We start from the raw sequence: 22,554 nt of genomic DNA, 5'->3' as shown, positions 1-22,554 counted from the left end.
ATTTTATATCCGAAAAGAGTAGCTTTTCACTTTCGTTTGGAAATTAGACGTTGAATGTTTCTTGTTAGAATGAAACGATATCACTTTATCATTTGCGTACATCTTCCAATCGTGTGGAGGTTTCGTGGATCCCGGAAGATCGACAACATCATCAGGCTTGTTGTATATTTATTATATGATATCAATTTTGTGCGTGTAACCATACTCAGCAAATGAAACCATATGGAAAAGTCAAAATATCTTAGTTAATTGTACTGGCATCAAGTCTGGCATTCCAAGATTTAATTGGAAAAAGCATTATAAGCGCAACAAAAACCATCAAACTTTGAAAACTAAGAAGCCACATGGTTCCCAACTCATTATATGTAACTCTTCCTAATACCCCTAGTCCAAGTCCAATTGCCGACAGTATTCCAGTCAACCACGTGTTAACAATAGTCTCGTCAATTGGGTACGTAACTTGGGTTGCTATTTCCAACATAACGACTTCAGTAGTTCCCGTGAAAAATCCAAGCATTGCGTTTGCCACGAGAACCGCAACCATATTGTTGAAGGAAACAGCGAGCGCCATACTTAACGTTGAAAGCAAAACCAATGTAGTCTCGACAATTGCAAGTAATTTGTATTTCTTAATAGTGTTCACCATTTTCCCGGCGACCAAGGCACCAATTAATCCACCCAAATTGAGTACTCCAAAAGTGATTCCAGATATTACATTTGACTTCAGGTTCCAACCAGTCGTGATTGTTTGTACAACTTCTGACATTAGCAAACTTTCCAGCAACGGTAGCTGGTATACCAACCCGAATGTGAGGCAGCAAAATACGTAATCTTTGTTTGAGAAAAGTAGCTTCAGTTGCCCCAAAAACTCTCGAATGATCCAGCCTCTGGCTCTCTGTGATGAAACTTGATTTCTTGCGCTTTAGTTGGTGGTGATGGAGGTTTATCCGTGAAAAAGAAACAAAATACTATTGTCACTGCAACAGCGAAAGCCAAAAAAGAACCATAAAAAATCAACAAGTAATGTTGCCCCAATCTTAAACCTTGTTCGTCGCATGTTGTAACTCCATTTAAGGTTGTGTGATTTGCTGACATCAATAAAACTGGTGGCAAAATGGCACCCAACAAATCACCAGTGTACATTCCCACCATATTGAGTGAAATTGCTGTTCCAATTTGACTTTCGGGAAACCAAAGAACTGCAAATATTGAAGGGAGTGCTACTGCAATAGTGTCTGACAAACCGCATAACACTTGTCCAAATACAATTACAAGTAACAATGAACGGTTCGTCAATGATATTGTAGCCAATAGCAACCCAACAGCGGCAGATACAGATGTGAGTAAAACCAAAAACTTGGCTTTGATTGTATTTCTAAATAAAAGCCAAGCTAGCGGAAATGTGATAACTAAAGGCATAATATTTTTAGCGTTTGTAATCCAGTCTACCTGAGCATGGGTCGAATTGAAGAATTGAACGTAAAAATTACTTATTTGGCCATAGCTGGAGAATGATATTCCTTGGAAAGTTTGCAAAATCATCAGACAAACCAAAAAAATCCATCTTCTTTTGTACAGAGTTAGCGGGTACTCAAGATTTTCAATGATAGGTTTGAGGTCGTCAGTCATAGTTTGCTTATCTTGGTGGCTCCACAAGTACAACCGAAACACACACTGAAATTTTCAATTACTTAAGCACTGTAAAAGTAATTTGACACGCGATTACATTTCCGACGAAAGGTTATAGAAATATGACAGTAAACAGTAAAGATTTTGAGAACATCAACAAAATAACTTATGTTATACTTAAAGGGGACTGTATGATCAGTACCACAATATGTTTTTTTACTGGCCCATCACTAGCACAGAAAAACAATCTTGCCAAAAGCTCGACAGTACATCTCACTATGAAATTTCTTTTCGTGTATGCAGACTGCGTGCATTTAATGGTCAAGCTTTGATTAAGTAAGGGTTAATTTGTAACTTGACTAACGCTTTTATTGTGGACCACTGCATCCGAAACCTGTAACTTCGTCTAAACAAATCGAAACAAATTAACCGATATATATTCTACTCCAATTACAACTGACACTTGTTAAAGGTAGACTTTGTAACTGCACTGCCAACAGGCTTTTGACGTGAACAATTTGGCTTGGTTGGTTCATTCCCGCTGTTTTTCATACGGACATATTCACTCTTTTCCGCAGCAATGACCAGTAAGTCTCTGTCTTAACACTATACAATCGTCGGTAAGTTGCCAGGATATTTGCAGCTTGTTTATCGCAGATAACATATTGCGAACCGCTGGAGAGTATTGATAAAAATACAAACAAAACATGAAATTGGCCATAAATACATAGCAAAGGCAGAAACAAAAAAAATTTAGAAACAAACAGTTGTGCACACAGTTTTAACCTGACAGATCTCTACTGTGCAGATGGTAACTGACCACGGTCTTGCGAAACAGTGTGCACAACCATATGAGTATACTGTTCGAACTTTCTCTGTCATTCTCTCATTTAATTTGCCACCCAACTAACTAACTGGCACGCGCGTATCGCTGTGTTATTGATAGGGAACAGTGCGTTTACTTCCCGGTGCTCTATAACAACTTACTGTAACTGTAGTTTTCCTGCCCATTTTTTATACATCACATGATTTTACAAGCGGTGTTAGCGTTATCCCCTTTTTCGTGTTGGCCCGTTTTTTGGCGTTAGTTGTGTGCTGTACCTGTCTCATTACCTTGAGGAAGCCTTGTTGAATAACAGGCGAAACGTCGGTGAATAAAGTTACGTTTTAGATATGCCAGAAGTACAGATTATTAAGTTACATATAGCAAAGGCAGAAATAAAAAAACTAAAGAAACAAACAGTTGTGCACACAGTTTTAACCTGACAGGTCTCATCAGTGCAGCTGGTAACTGACCACGGTCACTTTTGCTGTCATTCTCTCCTTCACTTTGCCACCCAACTAACTAACTGGCACGCGCGTACTTAAAAAGAATTAAAAATACTCGCTTAGTCACTATGTAACGCTCTTGGAACAATTTAAAGTTACGCCACCTGATATTGCAACGTGTCTTTCTTTTGAATAAAGTAAGTCTGCTCACGGAGTTAAATTTAGTAGCTATAGTAAAGAACACGTATATAGCAGACAGCATCAACCGAAAACTTATGAAAAGCTGCAATACTGTGGCAGTGGCACAACTGTCTACAGATCACTGATCATTATTGGCTCTTTGTTTGCACATAAAAAAAGGTTATGAAAGTAAGTTATTTTTTTGGCTTATTATTCAAAGTCTTGATCTTTGGTTGAACGATGTTCTTTTTTCCCCAATTTGTAAGCTGTTGTTCATGGCACCAAAAAATGTTGTTTGCTCTGATGTCCTAAACTAGACTTTGCCTTCCAAATTGGACTATCTACTCTATTAGGATATCCTCAAAATCAATTTATTAATAAACTGCGTTTTGACACGAGGTTATTTATATCGTAATTTTGCAAATATGAAGTTTCCACCTGTGTCACGCACAACAAGTGGCGTTGGAAAATTGCGAACCTGTGGACATATTCGAATACAATATTTGTCCAGAGAGACTTGCAAGGACTGATTACTGGAAGTCATCGTAGTTGTTTCTTAATTTCTTTTGCATGTTTATTATAAAAGGATTTATTTGGACTAAAATTAACCATAAAATACAAAAAAGAAAACAGGAAAAGCAGAGGTTTTAGTATGAGAGAAACAAAACACAAATGCAAAATGAAACAAATATACCTAGAACACCAGCATGACACAAATTTATGTTATGCAACTAGTTCATTTTCTCTTAATGTCATTTTCAATAACACATGAGCTGCTATGAAACTATTTCTGACACTTAATCTAAAAACAGGGTTAGATAGCTTCTGCTATAAGGAACTTGTAAAAAAAAATAATGCGCAGAATCATTAAATTTTTACCTGAAAACTCTTATCCGGTCGCGTGGGAAAATGGCTCCCCCTTAACATTCAAAACCAATGCATTTGCCCATTTCAGTAAGGATTCTGTATACGGCCACTTTTATGGTCCTACAGAAATAAAGATTTAGATTCGTACGTTGCGATACACCAGGCTGCTGATTTTAATATCTTTAATTTCTGTTTCGTTAGCTAGCTTGTGTGTAGGCTATATTGATTTAAAAAAAACTCGCCCCAAATCAATTTTATATCCGAAAAGAGTAGCTTTTCACTTTCGTTTGGAAATTAGACGTTGAATGTTTCTTGTTAGAATGAAACGATATCACTTTATCATTTGCGTACATCTTCCAATCGTGTGGAGGTTTCGTGGATCCCGGAAGATCGACAACATCATCAGGCTTGTTGTATATTTATTATATGATATCAATTTTGTGCGTGTAACCATACTCAGCAAATGAAACCATATGGAAAAGTCAAAATATCTTAGTTAATTGTACTGGCATCAAGTCTGGCATTCCAAGATTTAATTGGAAAAAGCATTATAAGCGCAACAAAAACCATCAAACTTTGAAAACTAAGAAGCCACATGGTTCCCAACTCATTATATGTAACTCTTCCTAATACCCCTAGTCCAAGTCCAATTGCCGACAGTATTCCAGTCAACCACGTGTTAACAATAGTCTCGTCAATTGGGTACGTAACTTGGGTTGCTATTTCCAACATAACGACTTCAGTAGTTCCCGTGAAAAATCCAAGCATTGCGTTTGCCACGAGAACCGCAACCATATTGTTGAAGGAAACAGCGAGCGCCATACTTAACGTTGAAAGCAAAACCAATGTAGTCTCGACAATTGCAAGTAATTTGTATTGCTTAATAGTGTCCACCATTTTCCCGGCGACCAAGGCACCAATTAATCCACCCAAACTGAGTACTCCAAAAGTGATTCCAGATATTACATTTGACTTCAGGTTCCAACCAGTCGTGATTGTTTGTACAACTTCTGACATTAGCAAACTTTCCAGCAAAGGTAGCTGGTATATCAACCCGAATGTTAGGCAGCAAAATACGTAATCTTTGTTTGAGAAAAGTAGTTTCAGTTGCCCCCAAAACTCTCGAAATGATCCAGCCTCTGGTTCTCTATGATGACACTTGATTTCTTGCGCTTTAGTTGGTGGTGATGGAGGTTTATCCGTGAAAAAGAAACAAAATACTATTGTCACTGCAACAGCGAAAGCCAAAAAAGAACCATAAAAAATCAACAAGTAATGTTGCCCCAATCTTAAACCTTGTTCGTCGTATGTTGTAACTCCATTTAAGGTTGTGTGATTTGCTGACATCAATAAAACTGGTGGCAAAATGGCACCCAACAAATCACCAGTGTACATTCCCACCATATTGAGTGAAATTGCTGTTCCAATTTGACTTTCGGGAAACCAAAGAACTGCAAATATTGAAGGGAGTGCTACTGCAATAGTGTCTGACAAACCGCATAACACTTGTCCAAATACAATTACAAGTAACAATGAACGGTCCGTCAATGATATTGTAACCAATAGCAACCCAACAGCGGCAGATACAGATGTGAGTAAAACCAAAAACTTGGCTTTGATTGTATTTCTAAATAAAAGCCAAGCTAGCGGAAATGTGATAACTAAAGGCATAATATTTTTAGCGTTTGTAATCCAGTCTACCTGAGCATGGGTCGAATTGAAGAATTGAACGTAAAAATTACTTATTTGGCCATAGCTGGAGAATGATATTCCCTGGAAAGTTTGCAAAATCATCAAACAAACCAAAAAAATCCATCTTCTTTTGTACAGAGTCAGCGGGTACTCGATATTTTCAATAATAGGTTCGAGGTCGTCAGTCATAGTTTACTTATCTTGGTAGCTCCACAAGTACAACCGAAACACACACTGAAATTTTCAATTACTTAAGCACTGTAAAAGTAATTTGACACGCAATTACATTTCCGACGAAACGTTATAGAAATATGACAGTAAACAGTAAAGATTTTAAGAACATCAACACAATAACTTATGTTATACTTAAAGGGGACCGTATGGTCAGTACCACAATATGTTTTTTTACTGGCCCATCACTAGCACAGAAAAACAATCTTGCCAAAAGCTCGACAGTACATCTCACTATGAAATTTCTTTTCGTGTATGCAGACTGCGTGCATGCAATGGTCAGGCTTTGATTAAATAAGGGTTAATGTGTAACTTGACTAACGCTTTTATTCTGGACCACTGCATCCGAAACCTGTAACTTCGTCTAAACAAATCAAGACAAATTGACCGACTTATATTCTACTCCAATTACAACTGACACTTGTTAAAGGTAGACTTGTTTATTGCAGATAACCTATTGCGAACCGCTGGAGAGTATTGATAACATGAAATTGGCCATAAATACATATAGCAAACAGGTCTCATCAGTGCAGCTGGTAACTGACCACGGTCACTTTTTCTGTCATTCTCTCATTCACTTTGCCATCCAACTAACTAACTGGCACGCGCGTACTTAAAAAAAATTAAAAATACTCGCTCATTCACTATATAACGCTCTTGGAACAATTTAAAGTTACGCCACCTGATATTGCAACGTGTCTTTCTTTTGAATAAAGTAAGTCTGCTCACGGAGTTAAATTTAGTAGCTATAGTAAAGAACACGTATATAGCAGACAGCATCAATCGAAAACTTATGAAAAGCTGCAATACTGTGGCAGTGGCACAACTGTCTGCAGATCACTGATCATTATTGGCTCTTTGTTTGCACACAAAGAAAAAAAGGTTATAAAAGTAATTATTTTTTGGCTTATTATTTAAAGTCTTCATCTTTGGTTGAACGATGTTCTTTTTTCCCCAATTTGTAAGCTGTTGTTCATGGCACCAAAAACTGTTGTTTGCACTGATTTCCCAACCTAGACTTCGCCTTCCAAAGTGGACTCTACTCTATCAGGATATCCTCAATATCAGTTTATCAATAAACTGCGTTTTGACACGAGGTCATGAAATGTGACGTTTCCATCAGCAAGTGGTGTTTGAAAAACGGTCGATTTCGGAATGAAATATCCTCAATTCCTGTTTCGTTAGCTAGCTTATGTGTAGGCTATATTGCATAATTTTTGATAAGCCAAAGATAAAAGTTTTTACTACCTCGATAGAAGAATCAAATTGGGATTGAGATAAAATTATTTCTTTGATGGCAAATATAATTAATTATGCTATGGCAAAAACAGTTAGTGTCAAAACCTCCAACACAAAGTTTAGGCTATACCACTAAATTCCTGAATACGCCACAGGTTGGCTGCATTGGAATTAATGCAATGGTACGATTTATCTTGTGACACGTTAAACAAACTTGACAAACAAATATAAAGACAACACGTCCAATAAGCTCGGTGGAACTTTTGTGGTCGCGCCCCCCTGACATTTTTCATCAAATCTTGCGTCCCCACAACACATAAAAATTCCATTCATAAAGAGCTATTCATTTATTTTAATGTCGCTAGTCATTGCGAGGAATGAGGGTTGCTTTTTTGAACCAGGTATTTAACTCGTTGTTTGGTGGATGACAATGCACATCGCAGGTCGGCTGCATCGTGGCCTTTTTCCGTGCTTGTCTTCACACTAACAACTTATGCGTCGCAAATGCAGAACATTCAGTCAGTAATCAAAAACTACTTTCGTCAATATAATCGCGTCGACAGTTACCTCGTTGTAGTGTTTTACTTGCAAACGGCAAAATCTTTGCTCAAATTTATAGAAAGGTTTCTGAACACAAAAATACTAAATATGGATATATCACTGATTGGTCGCTGGACGGATAACCAAAAAACATTTGCTCCCCCCTTGCCAACCTTCCACGCCCCGCAGTTTAAGGACCCCTGAGTTAGCTGGAAAAGGCGCCCTACTGAACAACAAGCGTTCCTCAGACGCCTGAATGCGCTACAGCTACGCGGCGCCATTGAGCAAAGACATTTTTAACACAAACAATTGATTTGAGATCATTCGTGATAAACGAGTTTCTGAACAATTGTTCATAAAATTGATACGAATCAATCGATCTGGTCCCTGATCGGGGATTGTAAATACAATCTAAGATCCAAGATTTATTTAAGTGCGTTCTTATTTTGAATTCATATAACAGTTGGCATACAAACTGATTGTTCCTTTTTGAATAGTGAAAAAACATAATTCAGGGCTTCAGGCTACTGTGGTCTAGAACTTTTGAATTAAGCGTGAAAAGCCCAAGGGTGAGGTTCTATTATATGTCGTGTGTTTTTAATTAAAGATCCTCATCTTAAAAATTTCCTGATAAAAAATGGTTGTGTTCAGAAATTTACCAAAGATTCGTTAAAAATTAGTTTAAGAAACAAAAAGCTTCAAATACTGTATATAAAACCCCAACTTACAAAGAAAGTCTTACAAAAAATAATGTTTTGCATTCTTAAACAATGTTATAGTTGATGTCTTTCTTGTACAACAATAATTATGGCTGCTTAAATGTGTTTTTCAAAAACTTAACATTTTATATTATGTGACAGGTTTAATAATCATTTTCATCTTTTAATGCTTGAAAATGGGTGACATAAACATGATTACACAAGTAATGAATCCATTGCCACCATTAACTCCAAGTCAAAAAATAGCATTGGAAAAGGTAAACCAATCATGATATTTTTTGAGACAAAAAGTGGTGTAATAATTCATGGAAGTCCGCTCATTTCACAAGAAATGTTTTTAAAGGCAAAGAAGTATGCTATGGAACAGAGTATCAAGGATATTCTTTTGAAACAAACTATTCAACACCAACAAACACAAATGTCATCTCAACAGGTTTTCTATTATATTTGATAAAAAAACAATTATATTTGATTCTTAATATAAAATGACTGTTTAGACATCAGCCCAAAAACAAAGGGCTTTAGCCATTATGTGCAGGGTGTATGTTGGATCAATTTATTATGATGTACGGCAAGAGACTGTGAGAGATTCATTTACACCATTTGGGCCAATCAAAAGCATTGATATGTCATATGACCCAATTACACAGAAGCACAAGGTTTGAATAATGTTTTATCAACATTAAAGGATTATGTCTTGGAAAGTTAATTGCAGCATTTCTGGTCCAATCAGGACTTATAAAATATATACCAATCATAGAAATGTAAACAAAAAATTAGGATTGTGGTTAAAAGTTGCAGATGTTTTGCAGGGGTATTGCTTCATTGATTATGAAATACCAGAGGCAGCTCATCTTGCCACTGAGCACATGCAAACCAGTCAACTCGGAGGTAATAGTGGCCATATATTAATTTAAATGAATAAAACTGCAAACTCATGAAATACAAATAGAATTACCATGAGTGTTTGGAAACAGTTGCTTACATTTATTAATGAAAATATTCAACCAAACTTTCTGTTACAGGAAGAACTATCAAAGTGGGTCGCCCAAGCAACATTGGTCAGGCTCAACCAATCATAAATCAATTAGCTGAAGAAGCTAAACATTATAACAGGTAGTAAAGCCAAAATGCAAGCGTGTCGAATAAAATTTGATTGCTTGTACTTTCTCCAGTATTAGTTTTGTTACTTTTAGAATATATGTGGCTTCCATACATCCGGACTTGGAGGAAAGTGATTTACGATCTGTGTTTGAAGCATTTGGAAAAATTGTTGCTTGTCAGTTAGACAGAGAGGCAGTGAGTCGAAGACACAGAGGATATGCCTTTATTGGTAAAGTTTTTTTTACTTAAAATCTGTCATATGTGTGTACGGGTTGTACTTGCAGAGTATGAAAAGCTTCAATCAGCATTAGATGCTATTTCCAGCATGAATATGTTTGATTTGGGAGGTCAATACCTTAGGGTAGGAAGAGCTATTACGCCACCAAACACACATTTTGAAATGGTATAAACATTATCTATGTAAACATAGCTTTCTAAGAATGTTACATTTTGATTTTCTTGATAGTACCTCAGCACAAGCAATACATCAACCTTACCTGCTGCTGCTGCAGTAGCAGCAGCTGCAGCCACCTCTAAGATAATGGCACAGGAAGCTGCTAAACCACTTCTTGTGCCCCAGAGAGTGGCCCCAAACATTGTACCAGGTTTGATTTCAATATTTGTTTGTTATGTTGTTCATAAAATGGCTATATTACTTGTGTAGGATTTAATCAAGTTCGATCTGGAAGTTTGAATGGTATGGGTGGTGGTTCTGGAATAATCATTCCTCCACTATCTCAACCTACTGCAGTTATGGCTGCCAACCAACCTGGAGTAGTAACCGGTACAGACATCATGTAGCAATTAGTTAAAAAACACAATATTTTTATGAAGTGTAGACCATGTACAAGTATATGTTTAAAATCCTATAATTATGATTTTATTTCAATATATCTAACTATGCTGTTTTTTGATACTTGTTATTGTGATTTGACCAACACCCTCTACCTATCCAATAACCTGCAACTACTAAACCATCACCCAACAATCCTGTAGTTTCAAGAGAATTAACCATCAGAGAAACCAAACCCATCCTGAATCTAAAACCCCAGTTTCTTAATTTCCTTTTCCTGACACCAAAACATACTGCTTGGAGATTTACCCCAACCCTTGACCTTCCTTACCCCTAAGAATGAGCGAATGCCCTGTTGACATGTTTTTGTCCAGCTCTCTTGTTTGTTTTGAATGTAAAACCACAGGGGTGACACCAACAAGTGGATCATCGAGCTTTCACCAGCACACCCCACAAAATTCTGGAAAGCCATCTGCTCCACAGGTGTGAAAGTCGCTTGGAAAACAGTACACTTCTTTATGTGTATTGTGTCCTTAGAGTCGGGTGATGGTGCTGCATAATATGGTTCAAGTGGATGACATTGATGATGACCTTGAAGGTGAAGTTACAGAAGAATGTGGGAAATTTGGGGCAGTGGAAAGAGTTATTATATATCAAGAGAAACAGGTAATATATGGTATATAGATGTAATTAAAGTTTTTATGGGACATAAATGTACTTGAAGGATGAAGAGGATGGTGCTGAAATAGTAGTGAAAATTTTTGTTGAGTTTTCCAAGATAGAGGAAAGTGACAAGGCAATTTCTGCACTCAACAACAGATGGTTTGGAGGAAATAGAGTCACAGCACTTTCTTATCCCTACCAGAAATATGCTTCTAACGATCTAAGTGGTTAATTGAAAAATTGCCTATTTTTATTTCTCACATTATGTGTGGGTATTGAAAGTGCACTAACATATCGTTGCCCGTGAGCTGCCAGAGTAATTGCTGCAAAGAAAATGTGAGCATAAAAATGCGAGGGCTACACCGTAACTCGAAACTTTGAATTATTAAAAACAAACTTATTGGGATTGATGTTCATTCGTTAATGTAGTGCAAATGTTTCAAACTGCCGTATTTGCTTGTTGCTTTACTCCAATACAATGAACCGTGATGGTTGAAGGGTTTGCCGCAGTTTAAGAGGTTGGAAAGGAAGCAGTAGAAACCCGAGCAGCTATTTAATGTACCAAGAAAATTTAGTAATTTTTCAAAAATGTAGTTTTAGTCAAAACGCCCTGATTAATTATTATTTTTTCACAACGAAAGCAGTATTGCCTTGCTGAACTAACTACCGCTGACCAAATTGAAGTTCAAAACGTGTTTGATTTGGTTGTTTTAGGTTTAAAATGATTAACCTATAATTAATTCACTCAATCACGAAAGGAAGCAAATGCGGGAAGTATCAATCGCCAGTCAGAAGCTGAGTGCTTGAAGACTTATTTCGCGCTTTCATGGAACGTTTCTTTGTTGCTTCTCCCTTTTTTCATCGCGTGAAGCGAGGCGCTTTCGCGAGCTGTTTGCTCTTTAAGAAGCGCAGTGCATTTCTTGGCTTGCTGTGAACAAGATTAATCGAGTTTCCACTGTCGCAACGTGCTATTGAAAAATTGCAAGCATGGTCATTTGTTTTGTCTCTTTCTTGATGTGCTCGAAAGCTAAAGGATGCCTGTATTTGTGTATAGTAGTGCGTTTGCAATAGTAGTGAGACTTTAGTTGTTCCAACGACCCAAGTTAAACTTTTCTAGGTAGTTCACAGTGAGTGACCTTTTTTGCAAACAGACCGTGGCGCTATTGTTTTGATTGTTGGAAATAAAGGCATTGTTTCAATGAAACTACTCTTCAAATACAGCTGCGAAGACTTCATTCGTTGATGCTGTTTTTGTTGAAATAGGTGCATTACTTCAAAGTTAGGTTTGCGTTTTAAAAAGAATAGTGTAATCGGATACTACTGGAAAATATCAGCGTACCAGTGCACCGTCGCTGCTAGTGATATTAACTGTCCCTGGTAAGTTGGAAAGATAAGCACATTGCATTGTCGTTTGCATTTAATAGTCAGGCCTGCCTCCCTGATCTTTTTTCAAGTCCTACCGAAACATCAAAACGCCGAATGCTAAAGGTTAGTTATTGTATATTTATGTTTCGCGAATACCGATAAATATTTCTGTGCAGGAAACAAATATGTCCACCGATCCATTGATAGTGGAAAGTGAAAGTGCAGCAAACCTTGGCCTCAAATGGGAGAATGGAGTTGGAAAACTGCCAGGAAGCGATCTACAGGTTCTGTAAAAAAAGTGTGAAACGTCTATACTTTGTCGTCCTGTTTTGCTGTTTTTCTCTCTCTACTTTCCGCTTCATGCTCAAAACCTGATGACACTGTAATGATTTTGAAACTGTGGGACGGCCGGCTCAGCGTAATTAATGTTGGCTACTAATAAAACTAAAATTAAACAGCGACTACCAAATATATATAAAACCGATAAAGCAAAATTCAGTCGAGACCCGAATTCAAACTAGTAATTAGAAACGTCAACAAGCAACAAAACTATATTGTGTTTAATGGAAAAAAATTCTTATTATAACATTATGCCTGTTGTGCTCTTCAGTTTCGTATGAACGAAAACGGAGACCTCGAAATGATTTCAGACGAAGAATCCCTGGGACAAGATTTAGACGTAAGATAAGATTATTAAAAGTATTTTATTTGCTGATAACCCCCATCAATAGCAATGACATCTTAATAAACGTGTAAGTTAGCCTATAACTATCAGTTTCTGTTGAAATTTGTTTTCCGATAATTATGTTGAAATGTTTTTTCTATTCAAGCTGTATACAATACTTTATACCTACATGTTTTGCGTTTTTAATTCAAACATTTTCAAGCAGTGTTTCCCGTTTCAAAAACCTAGGTTGGAACATCTTCACGTGCAGCGTCGAGTCAACAAAAAAGCGAAGTAGCCAAGCGTAGAGCATCTTTAAACTCAAACACCTCAATGCGAGCAGAAAACTCTTCCAATTGTATTGCCTGCCTGACTCAACGGGCAAGCAGGATTCATCAAGGTCGCTTTTGTAGCGAAGATTGCGTTGCCAAGAACGTATGCAACATAAGCCAACGTCACGAAACTGCGAGGAGACTTTCTACTGAACAACTGCTAGCAGCTACGGCGCCTTCAGACAACAAACAAATGCAACATTTGTCCGAACAACACGGACTTTCTCTTTTCAAAATGAACGTTTCAGGCCATGTAAGCCCTGCACGAAATTCGTGTGATAAAGTTGCAACCGAAAAGGTGGAGTCGCAAAATCTAGCAGGGTTAAAGCAAACAAAAGAAAAGTTTTCGTGGAAGCTCTACATGGAAATGAACAAGGCAACTCCACTGGCAGAAGATATTTTAACGACACTGCACGGCAGAAGTCCATTCCCTATGCATCCTAACCCATTTAAAGTTGGTTGCTACGTAGAAGCGGTGGATCCAGACCACCAATCTAACATTTGCTTGATGAGAGTTTCTGAAGTCCAGGGATATAGACTACGACTTCATTTTGTCGGTGACTACTCGTGTTACGACATTTGGACCAACGCGGACTCGCCGTTTATATTCCCGAACGGATTCTGCAAGCGCACTGGCCGGAAACTTGATACTGCCAAACATTTTCCGCACGAGGGTCGGGATTTGGAACCGCAGACGCCCTTTGCGGAGCAGCAAGAAATGTTTGGTAAAATGTTTTTTGAAAACTTGACAGCGTTCAAAATCGGTGAAAAACTTGAGGCTGTAGATCGAAAAAATCGAGATCTTACATGTGTGGCAACTGTGGTCGACATAATACGAGACTACATTCTCATACATTTTGATGGATGGCACACTGATTACGATTACTGGGCACGGTGCGATTCCCCACTAATTCACCCAGTCGGTTGGTGTCAGTCTATTGGACGAACGCTCGCCATTCCCCCGAACCACAGAGGAAGTTTTTTGTGGTCACAGTATTTAAAAGCGACCAAATCGCGTGCTGCTGTTGCAGACTGTTTTTCAAACACTTACGATCATCGTTCCAGTATAAAGGTTGGAATGAAGCTGGAGGTAGTGGACAAGCGGAACCCCCTGCTTGTACGCGTTGCAAGTATAGTCAACGTCGACGAGCATCGTGTGAATGTGCAATACGACGGTTGGCCTACAGACAGTTCAACGTGGTTAGATGTTGACAGCCCCGACATTCATCCGCCCACTTGGTGCCTAAAGACTGGTCACCTTCTTCAGCCTCCGGTCGATATTAAAGACGACGATACAAAGGGATGCGGGACTCCCGGATGTGGAGGACAAGGTCACGCGAGAACAAAGCGCGAAAACGTATACCGAAGTTCGCATCACCTACAGTCCGATTGTCCCTACGGGACAGCAAACGTTAGTATTCTTCCAGACCGGTTGGATGCCACACAGCAAGAACAGGAGGGTGGTGCTGACGCTTCCGTCGCCGACAACGCCACTCCATGTGCACCTGTGGTGTGTAAGTCAACAGCAACGTCTCGACAAAAAAACAGGAAACGAAAAAGGCGCAAACAGGACCGCGCCATTTTGCGCACATCAGTTGAAACTGTAAAATTCCCGGAGCCCTCGGAGCCCCCGAAGGCAACATGTGCCACCGAAAAAAGTCTACCAATAAATCCGTGCACTCAAGAACCTTTTACATACCGATGGGATCTGGTCGTGCAGTCCTTACCGGGTGTTGATGACATAAGCATTAATGACGTCATCGAGTGGGATGTTGCCAGCGTCGCGCAGTTCGTTGCTAAGTTGACAGGAAAAGTGGAATGCGCGGATCTTCTTAAGAAGGAAGAAGTTGACGGGGAAGCATTGATGCTTTTGACACAGGAAGACATCACACATCGTCTCAACATCAAGTTGGGTCCGGCACTAAAAATCTTCAATGCTGCGTTGATGTTTAGGTCGACATGCAAACTTTAATTGTTTTTCTCAGGGCCGTGATTCTTATTGCAGGTACTTTGTGTTATTTTGTTTTGCAACACCTTTGTGTGTCCGAATAAATTGCTGTCAGTTACTCAAACAGTTCTTTGCAAAAGTTTTTGCTTGTCAATCCGACCTGGTGTTAGTCGATATTTAATAATTTGTTTTTGTTCTCTTTTAGTGTTGTTGTCAGCATCAAATTAAAATAGCGGCCAAGAAAACTGCTTGAATTTGGAATATTGGTCTGTGGTAATTAAACCTTATCACGTGGTTAACATTAGTTCTATATACAACGCATAAATGCTGAAATATGGCGTTAAGAGCAAACTCGACACACAAAACTTTCAGCATGTTGATGGAATATCGCACAGTTTACATTTGACAGTCAATATCGAGCATCCTTGTGGTAAATGATTCACAATCGACATTGGTGTCTACAGCTCATTTATTACAAAATTAGAAGCAACGAGTAACAAAAATATCCTATAGCTTCACGGTTATACACGGCGCCGCAATAAATACTTTCGACCTCGTCAAGTCATACATAGAAAAATACAACGAAAGAAAACAGTGACATCCAGTACCTTTGAAACCAAACGTTTGCAAATAATTGCCAGGTAAAATAGGATTGTCGATGAAGAAGTAACAAAAAGAAAGTGAAAATTGGCTGCGAGAGGTCACAGGACCGAACCGCACAGCACAATGCTCGGACATAAAACTAAGTAGAAAAAAGCACAGAACAGTAACGAAGCACCTTTTTAAGATGCCAAATGTGCCGAAGTAAAACAGTAAAACGAATGCGCCAGGCACTGGCCCGGGAACAGTGTTGCGAGAATTAAGTGCTTGTGTGAGATTGAACATACAATCACCTCGGTCCCCCGTACCTGGAAAGGTAAACAATGTTGTTTACTTACCCGAAACCAATCAGTTTCAGCAACTTAACCCATCAGCCAAATTAATAGGATTGGTAGTAAGGGTATTAGACATGCCCAGGCGAATGTTTTAATCAACTGTAACACCTCGCACAAAACATAATCTTTTATTAAATCCTTAAGACCTACTTTGCTTTCCAATCCGTCCTGCCAAATCGATCATTGACCGCCTGGGGGCGCAGCGTCGGCGGGCTGGTTTTGTTTTTTACTGCCGACTGAATCTGGGAACCGATTGCTCTCGACTTCCAAGTGTTAAAGCCTAAAGCAATGTAAAAATTCTGCTTTAGTCAACATTAAGCATGTAGCAGAATTGGAATGTGACCGCCATTATGTTTCTGCTGATCAACAGCTAACTGGTTTTCAAGATCGTTTTTTTAAAGGTGGAAAATTATATCCAGATCGTTTGTGCAATAACCTAAACATTAGCAGCACTTACTGGTGGCTGGTGCAACTGGAAGCTGGATTCTTTGTCCGGCCGAACCAACTTCTTTCTTGGTTGCAAAGGAAGGCATGTATGGGGCGCCAACAGTGTAATCTTTTGCTTGGGAACCTTTCAGCAATAAAATTTGTCATACAAAGAAGATTTTCCTTCTATGTACAATTTTGCTTACCCATTGGCTTGTATCCTCCAGGTGAATGGTAGTTGTGGTTGCCAGTCCACCCATTTACTTCTGCCTCTTTGATTTTGATACCTAGTTAACATCAATGTTGTTTTTAACAGAATGCACACATAAACAGAAACTCACGCAAACATTTTCTGTCAACATGAATTTTGTGATAATATTGTTTAGTTACAATCACACATTAAAATTTTCTGTAATCTAATGAGTTTACCAGATAAGTAACGTGATTGTGTTCCATAATGTTGCTTTCCTGACTGCCGTTGTTGAGTTGCTTTTGTAGAATTTATACCAACATCAACCCTTGTCCGTGGTGCATAGGCTGGTTTTGTTTCTGAGCTAAAAAATTTACAGATTTTGTTTGATGAATATGTTGTTAATTTCTAGAGCTCCAAAAGGAGTAAAAGACGACCACGCCAGTATAAGAACTAAAAGAAATATTAATTTCGCCTATTGGCATCTTCAGTCTCTGTCTGAAAACAGAATAGCAATAAAAGTGTCTGACGATTTTTTCTATGTTGTTAATTTACATAAATTGAGTAGTTGTTTTACCAGTTAGGTGATGCATTTTATATTTAAGTGCTAGTGTAATAATTTAATTGTTGTAAATGTTCAACTTATAAATGGTTATTATACTGTACATTTATAATAATTTATAATGCAATGGCTTTCTGCATTTTACACACAAAAAAACTTAGTTCTTACCCAAAAATATAATCGACATCTGTACGTTTTTTGGTTCCATGCCCCATGTTTGGATCCAAGGAATAATCATCGATACGGTTTACTTTGTTTACTCCTGGGACAGTTCTCCATCTTCTACGTCCAGGTTTATGTCCAAAACTATCCATTTGTGTAGGACTTAACAAAAAAACGTTGATTTGTTTACATGTTTATGGAAGTTGTATCACTAACCCATATACCACAAGTCACTTGTAAAAAGTAAAAAAAAATGGAGTCACTTGCTTTTACAAATGATTCCAGCACCACAAATCAGGCTGTTTATTTTCCTGATAACCACTGTACATCTAGTAACTTTTCAACAAATAAAGAGATTGGTTAATACATGTACCTGTCTTCCTTATGCACCTTTTTGGAGAGGGGTGGCAAAGGCTTTACATCATGCAGCTTGTTCTCGTTGAACACGTCTGTCCAAAATGTGTTCCTTTGTCCCAAAGGCCTACGTCCCACCTCTTTTTTGATGTGAATATGCCCATGATCAAATCCATTGTTGTTGTTGTAGTTTGAATCCACATTCAATGAAAAAGGGTCATATTTTACTTCTGTTGCTTGATTAAAACCATCAGCCTTGGAGGAGTTGTTATTGCCCAGACCTATTCCATGGATACTTCCACCAGCAAGGCGATTGCTCACCTGAGGCAACTTTCTGTAATTTACTTGATGAGGTCTAAACCTTGCAGGTTTGGATGCACTTGTATCTCTGCTGCCATTGCTGTCATGACGATGAAGTGCATAACTTGGCATAGTTCTTTTTGCACTGTCTCTTCCCATGATTTTGTCAACCTCATCGTCATCTAATATACTTTTAAAAGTTGACAGCGGGGAAGGTCTATGTGGTCTGTGTTTGTTTGCTTCCACAGGCTTGTCTTCAGGTCTAATTCCATGCAACTCTGACTCAAAGTCGGTGTCATAGGAATTTTGTTTAAGCTGCTTTGATTTATTTTGATTAAGACCCACTGCATGTTGCTTGCTTTTGTGGGTTTTCGGTGAATAATTTTTTTCTAGAGCCTCATCGAGCATAAAGTCTAGGCTATCTTCAACGTTTTTAACTGGCGCCTTTTGCTTCCACTTATTGGCAGACAAAGCAGTCTTTTTCTTATCTACTGTGGGCAAGTGTTGGGCGCTGCCCTGGGAATGCTCATGTTGCAACTGTTTAATATCTTTTTGTTTAGACAGCTCTGATTTCTTATCAAGAGCAAAAGAGTTTTCTTTTGGAGCTGACTGTTTTCTGTTTTCCTTTGCTTCCACTGCAGGAAGTTGTTGGATTGGAGGTGAAAAGATGGGTGGTGGAAGATTGCCAAAAATTCTTTGCTCATGAAGTTTTTCTAAAGCTTGTTGCTGTGTAATCTTGGGGCCTAAATCTTGGTTGACACTAAAATATGGATAACGAAGTGCCTGCAAACAAAATCCGCCATCACTGGAGTTACAAAAAAATTTAGTACATTTTAGATAGTACTGGAAATGATAATGTACCTGACTTGCAGTTGGACGTTTCTTCGGGTTCCACTGTAGCATGTCAATAATAAGTTGCAAGGCTTCTGGACTTGCATTGGAAAGTTTTGCTCTTAATCCGATTCCAGTCACTTGTGGCCACCTGAAGTTCATCTGGTTGGCCAAGTTGTGTCCCTCAGGCCAGTCAGTCTAAACAAATATGGTCAACCAACTGTCACTGCAGCAACAAACTGTGCAGTGTGTACCTTCGTTGGTGGACCTAGCACTTGACACAGTTTGAAAATTTCATCCATTTCAGATGACCCAGGAAAGAGTGGCTTTAGCATATACAACTCTGCAACAATGCACCCAATAGCCCAAATATCAATGGGTGAACTATAGTTTGTTGATCTGAGCAAAACTTCAGGTGCCCGATACCTTTATACACATATACATTATAAACATAAAAAACTTGACAAAAAAGCAAACTGCAGCAAATTCGTACCATCTGGTTGAAACATAATCAGTGTATGGAGGTTTCGATCGAATTTCCCTTGCCAGGCCAAAATCAGCAATTTTAACCAAATCTGGACCCATGCAAAGCAAGTTTTCTGGCTTCATATCTCGGTGAAAGAAGCCATGTTTGTGCATGAAAGCCATTCCCTGTAGTACTTGAAACACCATGTTTCTTATCGAGGGCTCTGGGAGAAATTTATCTCTGCAATGTAAATAGAAAAGTTGTGTAAATCTATAAATCACCAGTTTACAGACAAAACCAATAGTAACATTGCCCAGAGGACGATCATTATTATTTTATGTACCCCACCGTCATGGTAACAGTGTGAACGCGCCTTGCCTAAATAATCTTACCAACTTAACTCATTAATTATTGACACAGCTTTTGCCATACTCTGTGAACTATTGTTCCACTATTGTGTGTTATTACTGGGCCTTTGACATGGCTGTTATCTGCATTTACAAGCAAACATGTGTTTGTGATTTAGCACCAGCAAACCAATATAAGCAGGTTACATGAATTACAAAAATGCAAAAACTAGTAAAATAGGTTGACAAAAAACATTCCAAACTCTATTAAGACTTATAAACCATATATGAATATTTTCTCCTGGACTTTAACTTCAAATGAAATCACTTTTTTTTTGTTGCCAGATGTTCTTTCACAAATTGTAGCATGTTACAGTCTATTAGACATTCTGTAGTAAATTTAATAATCTTACAAAATTGTTCTGTTATTGATTTTTTTAATATAGTATAAAAACATTTGGTTAAGTACTTTTTCTTAAGATTTGATAAGATATAGGAAAAAAAAAATGTACAAGATACTTTACATACAGAAAATATAAAGTGTTACATTATTCATACAATCGAACTTTAAAAAACAATTTTGTTTGTTTATTAATATATATACTCTTCACAAACCTAATAAAATTTGGAAGAAGTACTTTTAACATTCATTGAGCATGGCTAATAAAAGGGATCCGTTATTATTACAAGTGCTCAACAGCATATTGTGGCTATTGTTCAATGTCATTGAAAGGTACACAGACTGCTCTTCAACAGACGTGGGCTTTCCATACACAAACATTAGAAATGAAACTGATATGGAGGTTTTGAAAAAGTTTTTGTTTATTGAAATACCTTCGATTCGTTACTCTGTAGGCTCATGTTTCATAGTAGGTGATTGGATAATTTACCCTATAACCTACCTCTCTTTCATTAGCTGGTAAAGGTTTTCCTTCATATATTCAAAGACAAAATACAGCTGGTTATCTTCACGAATTACTTCTTTGAGCTTCACCACATTGACATGATTCAGTTTTTTGAGTGAACGAACTTCTCTTAAGTTTACACATTCCTCCCAGTTGTAAAACTTCTTCTTCATTCTATAAGAGTTGAAAATTGAAATCAAATCATGATGTTGTTATTAAAGATTTGGTAAATAATTTCAGGCCTAATAGGTTAAAAATCCAGCATTATGTTGTCGCAAGACTTACAGTGAAAAACACACATGTTAGTGAAACTCAAAAGTGAAAGAAGTTTTACACAAAAAGGCATTCAAACAATTTAGTACATCTACACTAACGCTAAAGCAGTAAATGGAAAACCTCAACAATCTCAAAACTCCACACTGAACACGACATCTGACTCACGTCTTAATTGCCACCATTTCATTTGTATCTTTGGTACGGCAGAGATGAACATCACCAAAAGTGCCATCACCAAGCTGCTTTACAAATTCATATTTGGCAAGGCCTTTGGTTTTAGTAGCAGGCTGCTGTAGGTTTGTTAAGGGCCCGATCACAGGTAAATTATCTCGCTGTGGTTGCATTGTTACAGCTGCTGATGACATCTTGCTAGAGCATGGCTAATGTTAAAACCTTTCACTAGCTGCCTACTTATCACCTGTTGTTGATATAAATGTAAAGTTTAACTTGGTTCTAAACACAAACCGAAAAAGCAATGAGTTTGATATGAAAAATATTTAAACATTCATGTATACTTTCTAAAATGCATCTTAACAAATGATTTCAAAATGTTAAAAACTAGTAAGAATATCTAGACTAGAACTATGAAACTGTTTGTCTACATCTCCTGCAAAGGCGTCCTTGAAAACAAGACATGAGAAAACAAAGTCATGCAAAGGTGGCATGCCTTCCTGGTAAAGTTGCAAATATGTGAATTGCTACATTCTCACTTTTTGATGGCAACCATTTCCCCAGTCTCATTACTTCTTCCCAGAATGACAGAACCATAGGTCCCATCTCCAAGGGGTTTCATTTGCACATAACGATTCATCTTGTAGACTGTTAGTCTTTTATATTCCACAGTTGCCGAAACATGATTTTGTGCATTGTGTTACACGAATAATTGCATAAACCCAAATCATGCTTTTACATTCTTATCTGCAGTCATTCATTCAACTACATTTAGCTATCTGAAACACCAAAAATAAATGGTTGTATATTAATTCAAACAGCTTTGTGGCAATTTTTTATGGTATATATATTTAACAAAATAACTTGCAAACTAAACATTGCAATCAGAATTCCCTGAATGTATTTTGATACACAGTGTCACAGTACAACTTAGAAAAACAGCGTTTCTTGAAAATTTTTACCCTTGGCCACCAGTTGTTAAAAAATATATCTTGTGAACCCTCAGGATCACAGAAAGTATATCCAAACATTACAATTAAAACATTTTTATATATACAGTCATTGCTGATGGGCACTTTCTGGAGTGCACCATCTAAGAAAAAGTAATTCGACTATTTTCATTTTGAGTATTGTTATGTAGTTTAATCTTCCTATTTTTATTTGAAAAAACTTTTGAAGCGAGGCATAAGACTAATCTCATTGGACAGAAAAATATTTAGTTTATTAGTTAGGCCTACATGGGTTTCAATTAAATTCCTGATTCAGGAAAATTCTAAACAGCAAAAAATAAAAACATATTCAATATTTTTTTTTTTGGATGAACTTCTCTGAAAACAGGCATTTTCTCTTTGTACATCTACATTAAACAGCTAACAAACAAAACTTGAAATAAA

The 22,554-nt window shown here is 37.7% G+C and overlaps 4 protein-coding genes across 6 annotated transcripts; 2 read left to right on the top strand and 2 right to left on the bottom strand.

The window, feature by feature from the left end:
* Positions 1-4,437: 4,437 nt before the first annotated feature.
* LOC145902887 (putative MFS-type transporter C09D4.1) lies at positions 4,438-5,826 on the bottom strand. The gene has a single exon (XM_082990976.1). The coding sequence runs from the start codon at positions 5,824-5,826 to the stop codon at positions 4,438-4,440; it is 1,389 nt and encodes a 462-aa protein (XP_082847102.1).
* A 2,330-nt stretch (positions 5,827-8,156) lies between these two features.
* LOC145903773 (poly(U)-binding-splicing factor PUF60-like) lies at positions 8,157-11,401 on the top strand. Of its 2 annotated transcripts, XM_082991911.1 has the most exons (13): positions 8,160-8,216; positions 8,508-8,623; positions 8,710-8,799; positions 8,864-9,025; positions 9,179-9,257; positions 9,392-9,482; positions 9,563-9,699; positions 9,755-9,873; positions 9,937-10,075; positions 10,135-10,254; positions 10,670-10,746; positions 10,801-10,929; positions 10,988-11,401. In XM_082991911.1, exons 2-13 carry the CDS (start codon positions 8,543-8,545, stop codon positions 11,156-11,158), a joined length of 1,395 nt encoding a protein of 464 aa, XP_082848037.1. In that variant the 5' UTR covers positions 8,160-8,216; positions 8,508-8,542; the 3' UTR covers positions 11,159-11,401. The 2 variants fall into 2 exon arrangements, with proteins under 2 accessions (XP_082848039.1, XP_082848037.1); XM_082991913.1 differs by lacking the exons at positions 10,801-10,929; positions 10,988-11,401 and having other exon boundaries at positions 8,157-8,216; positions 10,467-10,740.
* An 826-nt stretch (positions 11,402-12,227) lies between these two features.
* Positions 12,228-15,259, top strand: LOC145902886 (lethal(3)malignant brain tumor-like protein 4). Its single transcript, XM_082990975.1, has 4 exons — positions 12,228-12,414; positions 12,468-12,575; positions 12,902-12,970; positions 13,205-15,259. The coding sequence occupies exons 1-4, from the start codon at positions 12,406-12,408 to the stop codon at positions 15,257-15,259; spliced, it is 2,241 nt and encodes a 746-aa protein (XP_082847101.1). The 5' UTR covers positions 12,228-12,405.
* A 433-nt stretch (positions 15,260-15,692) lies between these two features.
* LOC145903830 (uncharacterized) lies at positions 15,693-21,935 on the bottom strand. Of its 2 annotated transcripts, none has more exons than XM_082991993.1 (12): positions 21,700-21,935; positions 20,711-20,887; positions 19,489-19,701; positions 19,250-19,421; positions 19,026-19,193; positions 17,884-18,947; positions 17,517-17,672; positions 17,026-17,150; positions 16,803-16,883; positions 16,628-16,741; positions 16,321-16,450; positions 15,693-16,143 (listed from the first exon to the last, which is right to left on the bottom strand). In XM_082991993.1, exons 1-12 carry the CDS (start codon positions 21,798-21,800, stop codon positions 16,125-16,127), a joined length of 2,520 nt encoding a protein of 839 aa, XP_082848119.1. In that variant the 5' UTR covers positions 21,801-21,935; the 3' UTR covers positions 15,693-16,124. The 2 variants fall into 2 exon arrangements, with proteins under 2 accessions (XP_082848119.1, XP_082848118.1); XM_082991992.1 differs by lacking the exon at positions 21,700-21,935 and adding an exon at positions 21,155-21,403.
* Positions 21,936-22,554: the final 619 nt, after the last annotated feature.

This window comes from Ascidia mentula, chromosome 5 (assembly GCF_947561715.1).
Source record: "Ascidia mentula chromosome 5, kaAscMent1.1, whole genome shotgun sequence".
NCBI classification, from domain to species: Eukaryota; Metazoa; Chordata; class Ascidiacea; order Phlebobranchia; family Ascidiidae; genus Ascidia; species Ascidia mentula.
This window is presented reverse-complemented; position numbering and strand designations above follow the sequence as displayed.

Coding starts and splice junctions, on each gene's coding strand:
- LOC145902887 (XM_082990976.1), bottom strand. CDS start 5,826: ATGACTGACGACCTCGAACCTATTATTGAAAATATCGAGTACCCGCTG.
- LOC145903773 (XM_082991911.1), top strand. CDS start 8,543: ATGGGTGACATAAACATGATTACACAAGTAATGAATCCATTGCCACCA. Junction 8,800..8,863: donor CACAAATGTCATCTCAACAG/GTTTTCTATTAT, acceptor ATGACTGTTTAG/ACATCAGCCCAAAAACAAAG. Junction 10,930..10,987: donor TTATATATCAAGAGAAACAG/GTAATATATGGT, acceptor ATGTACTTGAAG/GATGAAGAGGATGGTGCTGA.
- LOC145902886 (XM_082990975.1), top strand. Junction 12,576..12,901: donor TGCCAGGAAGCGATCTACAG/GTTCTGTAAAAA, acceptor TGTGCTCTTCAG/TTTCGTATGAACGAAAACGG. Junction 12,971..13,204: donor CCCTGGGACAAGATTTAGAC/GTAAGATAAGAT, acceptor TCAAAAACCTAG/GTTGGAACATCTTCACGTGC.
- LOC145903830 (XM_082991992.1), bottom strand. CDS start 21,354: ATGTCATCAGCAGCTGTAACAATGCAACCACAGCGAGATAATTTACCT. Junction 20,888..21,154: donor GAAATGGTGGCAATTAAGAC/GTGAGTCAGATG, acceptor CAACTCTTATAG/AATGAAGAAGAAGTTTTACA. Junction 19,702..20,710: donor TACCAGCTAATGAAAGAGAG/GTAGGTTATAGG, acceptor TTTACATTGCAG/AGATAAATTTCTCCCAGAGC.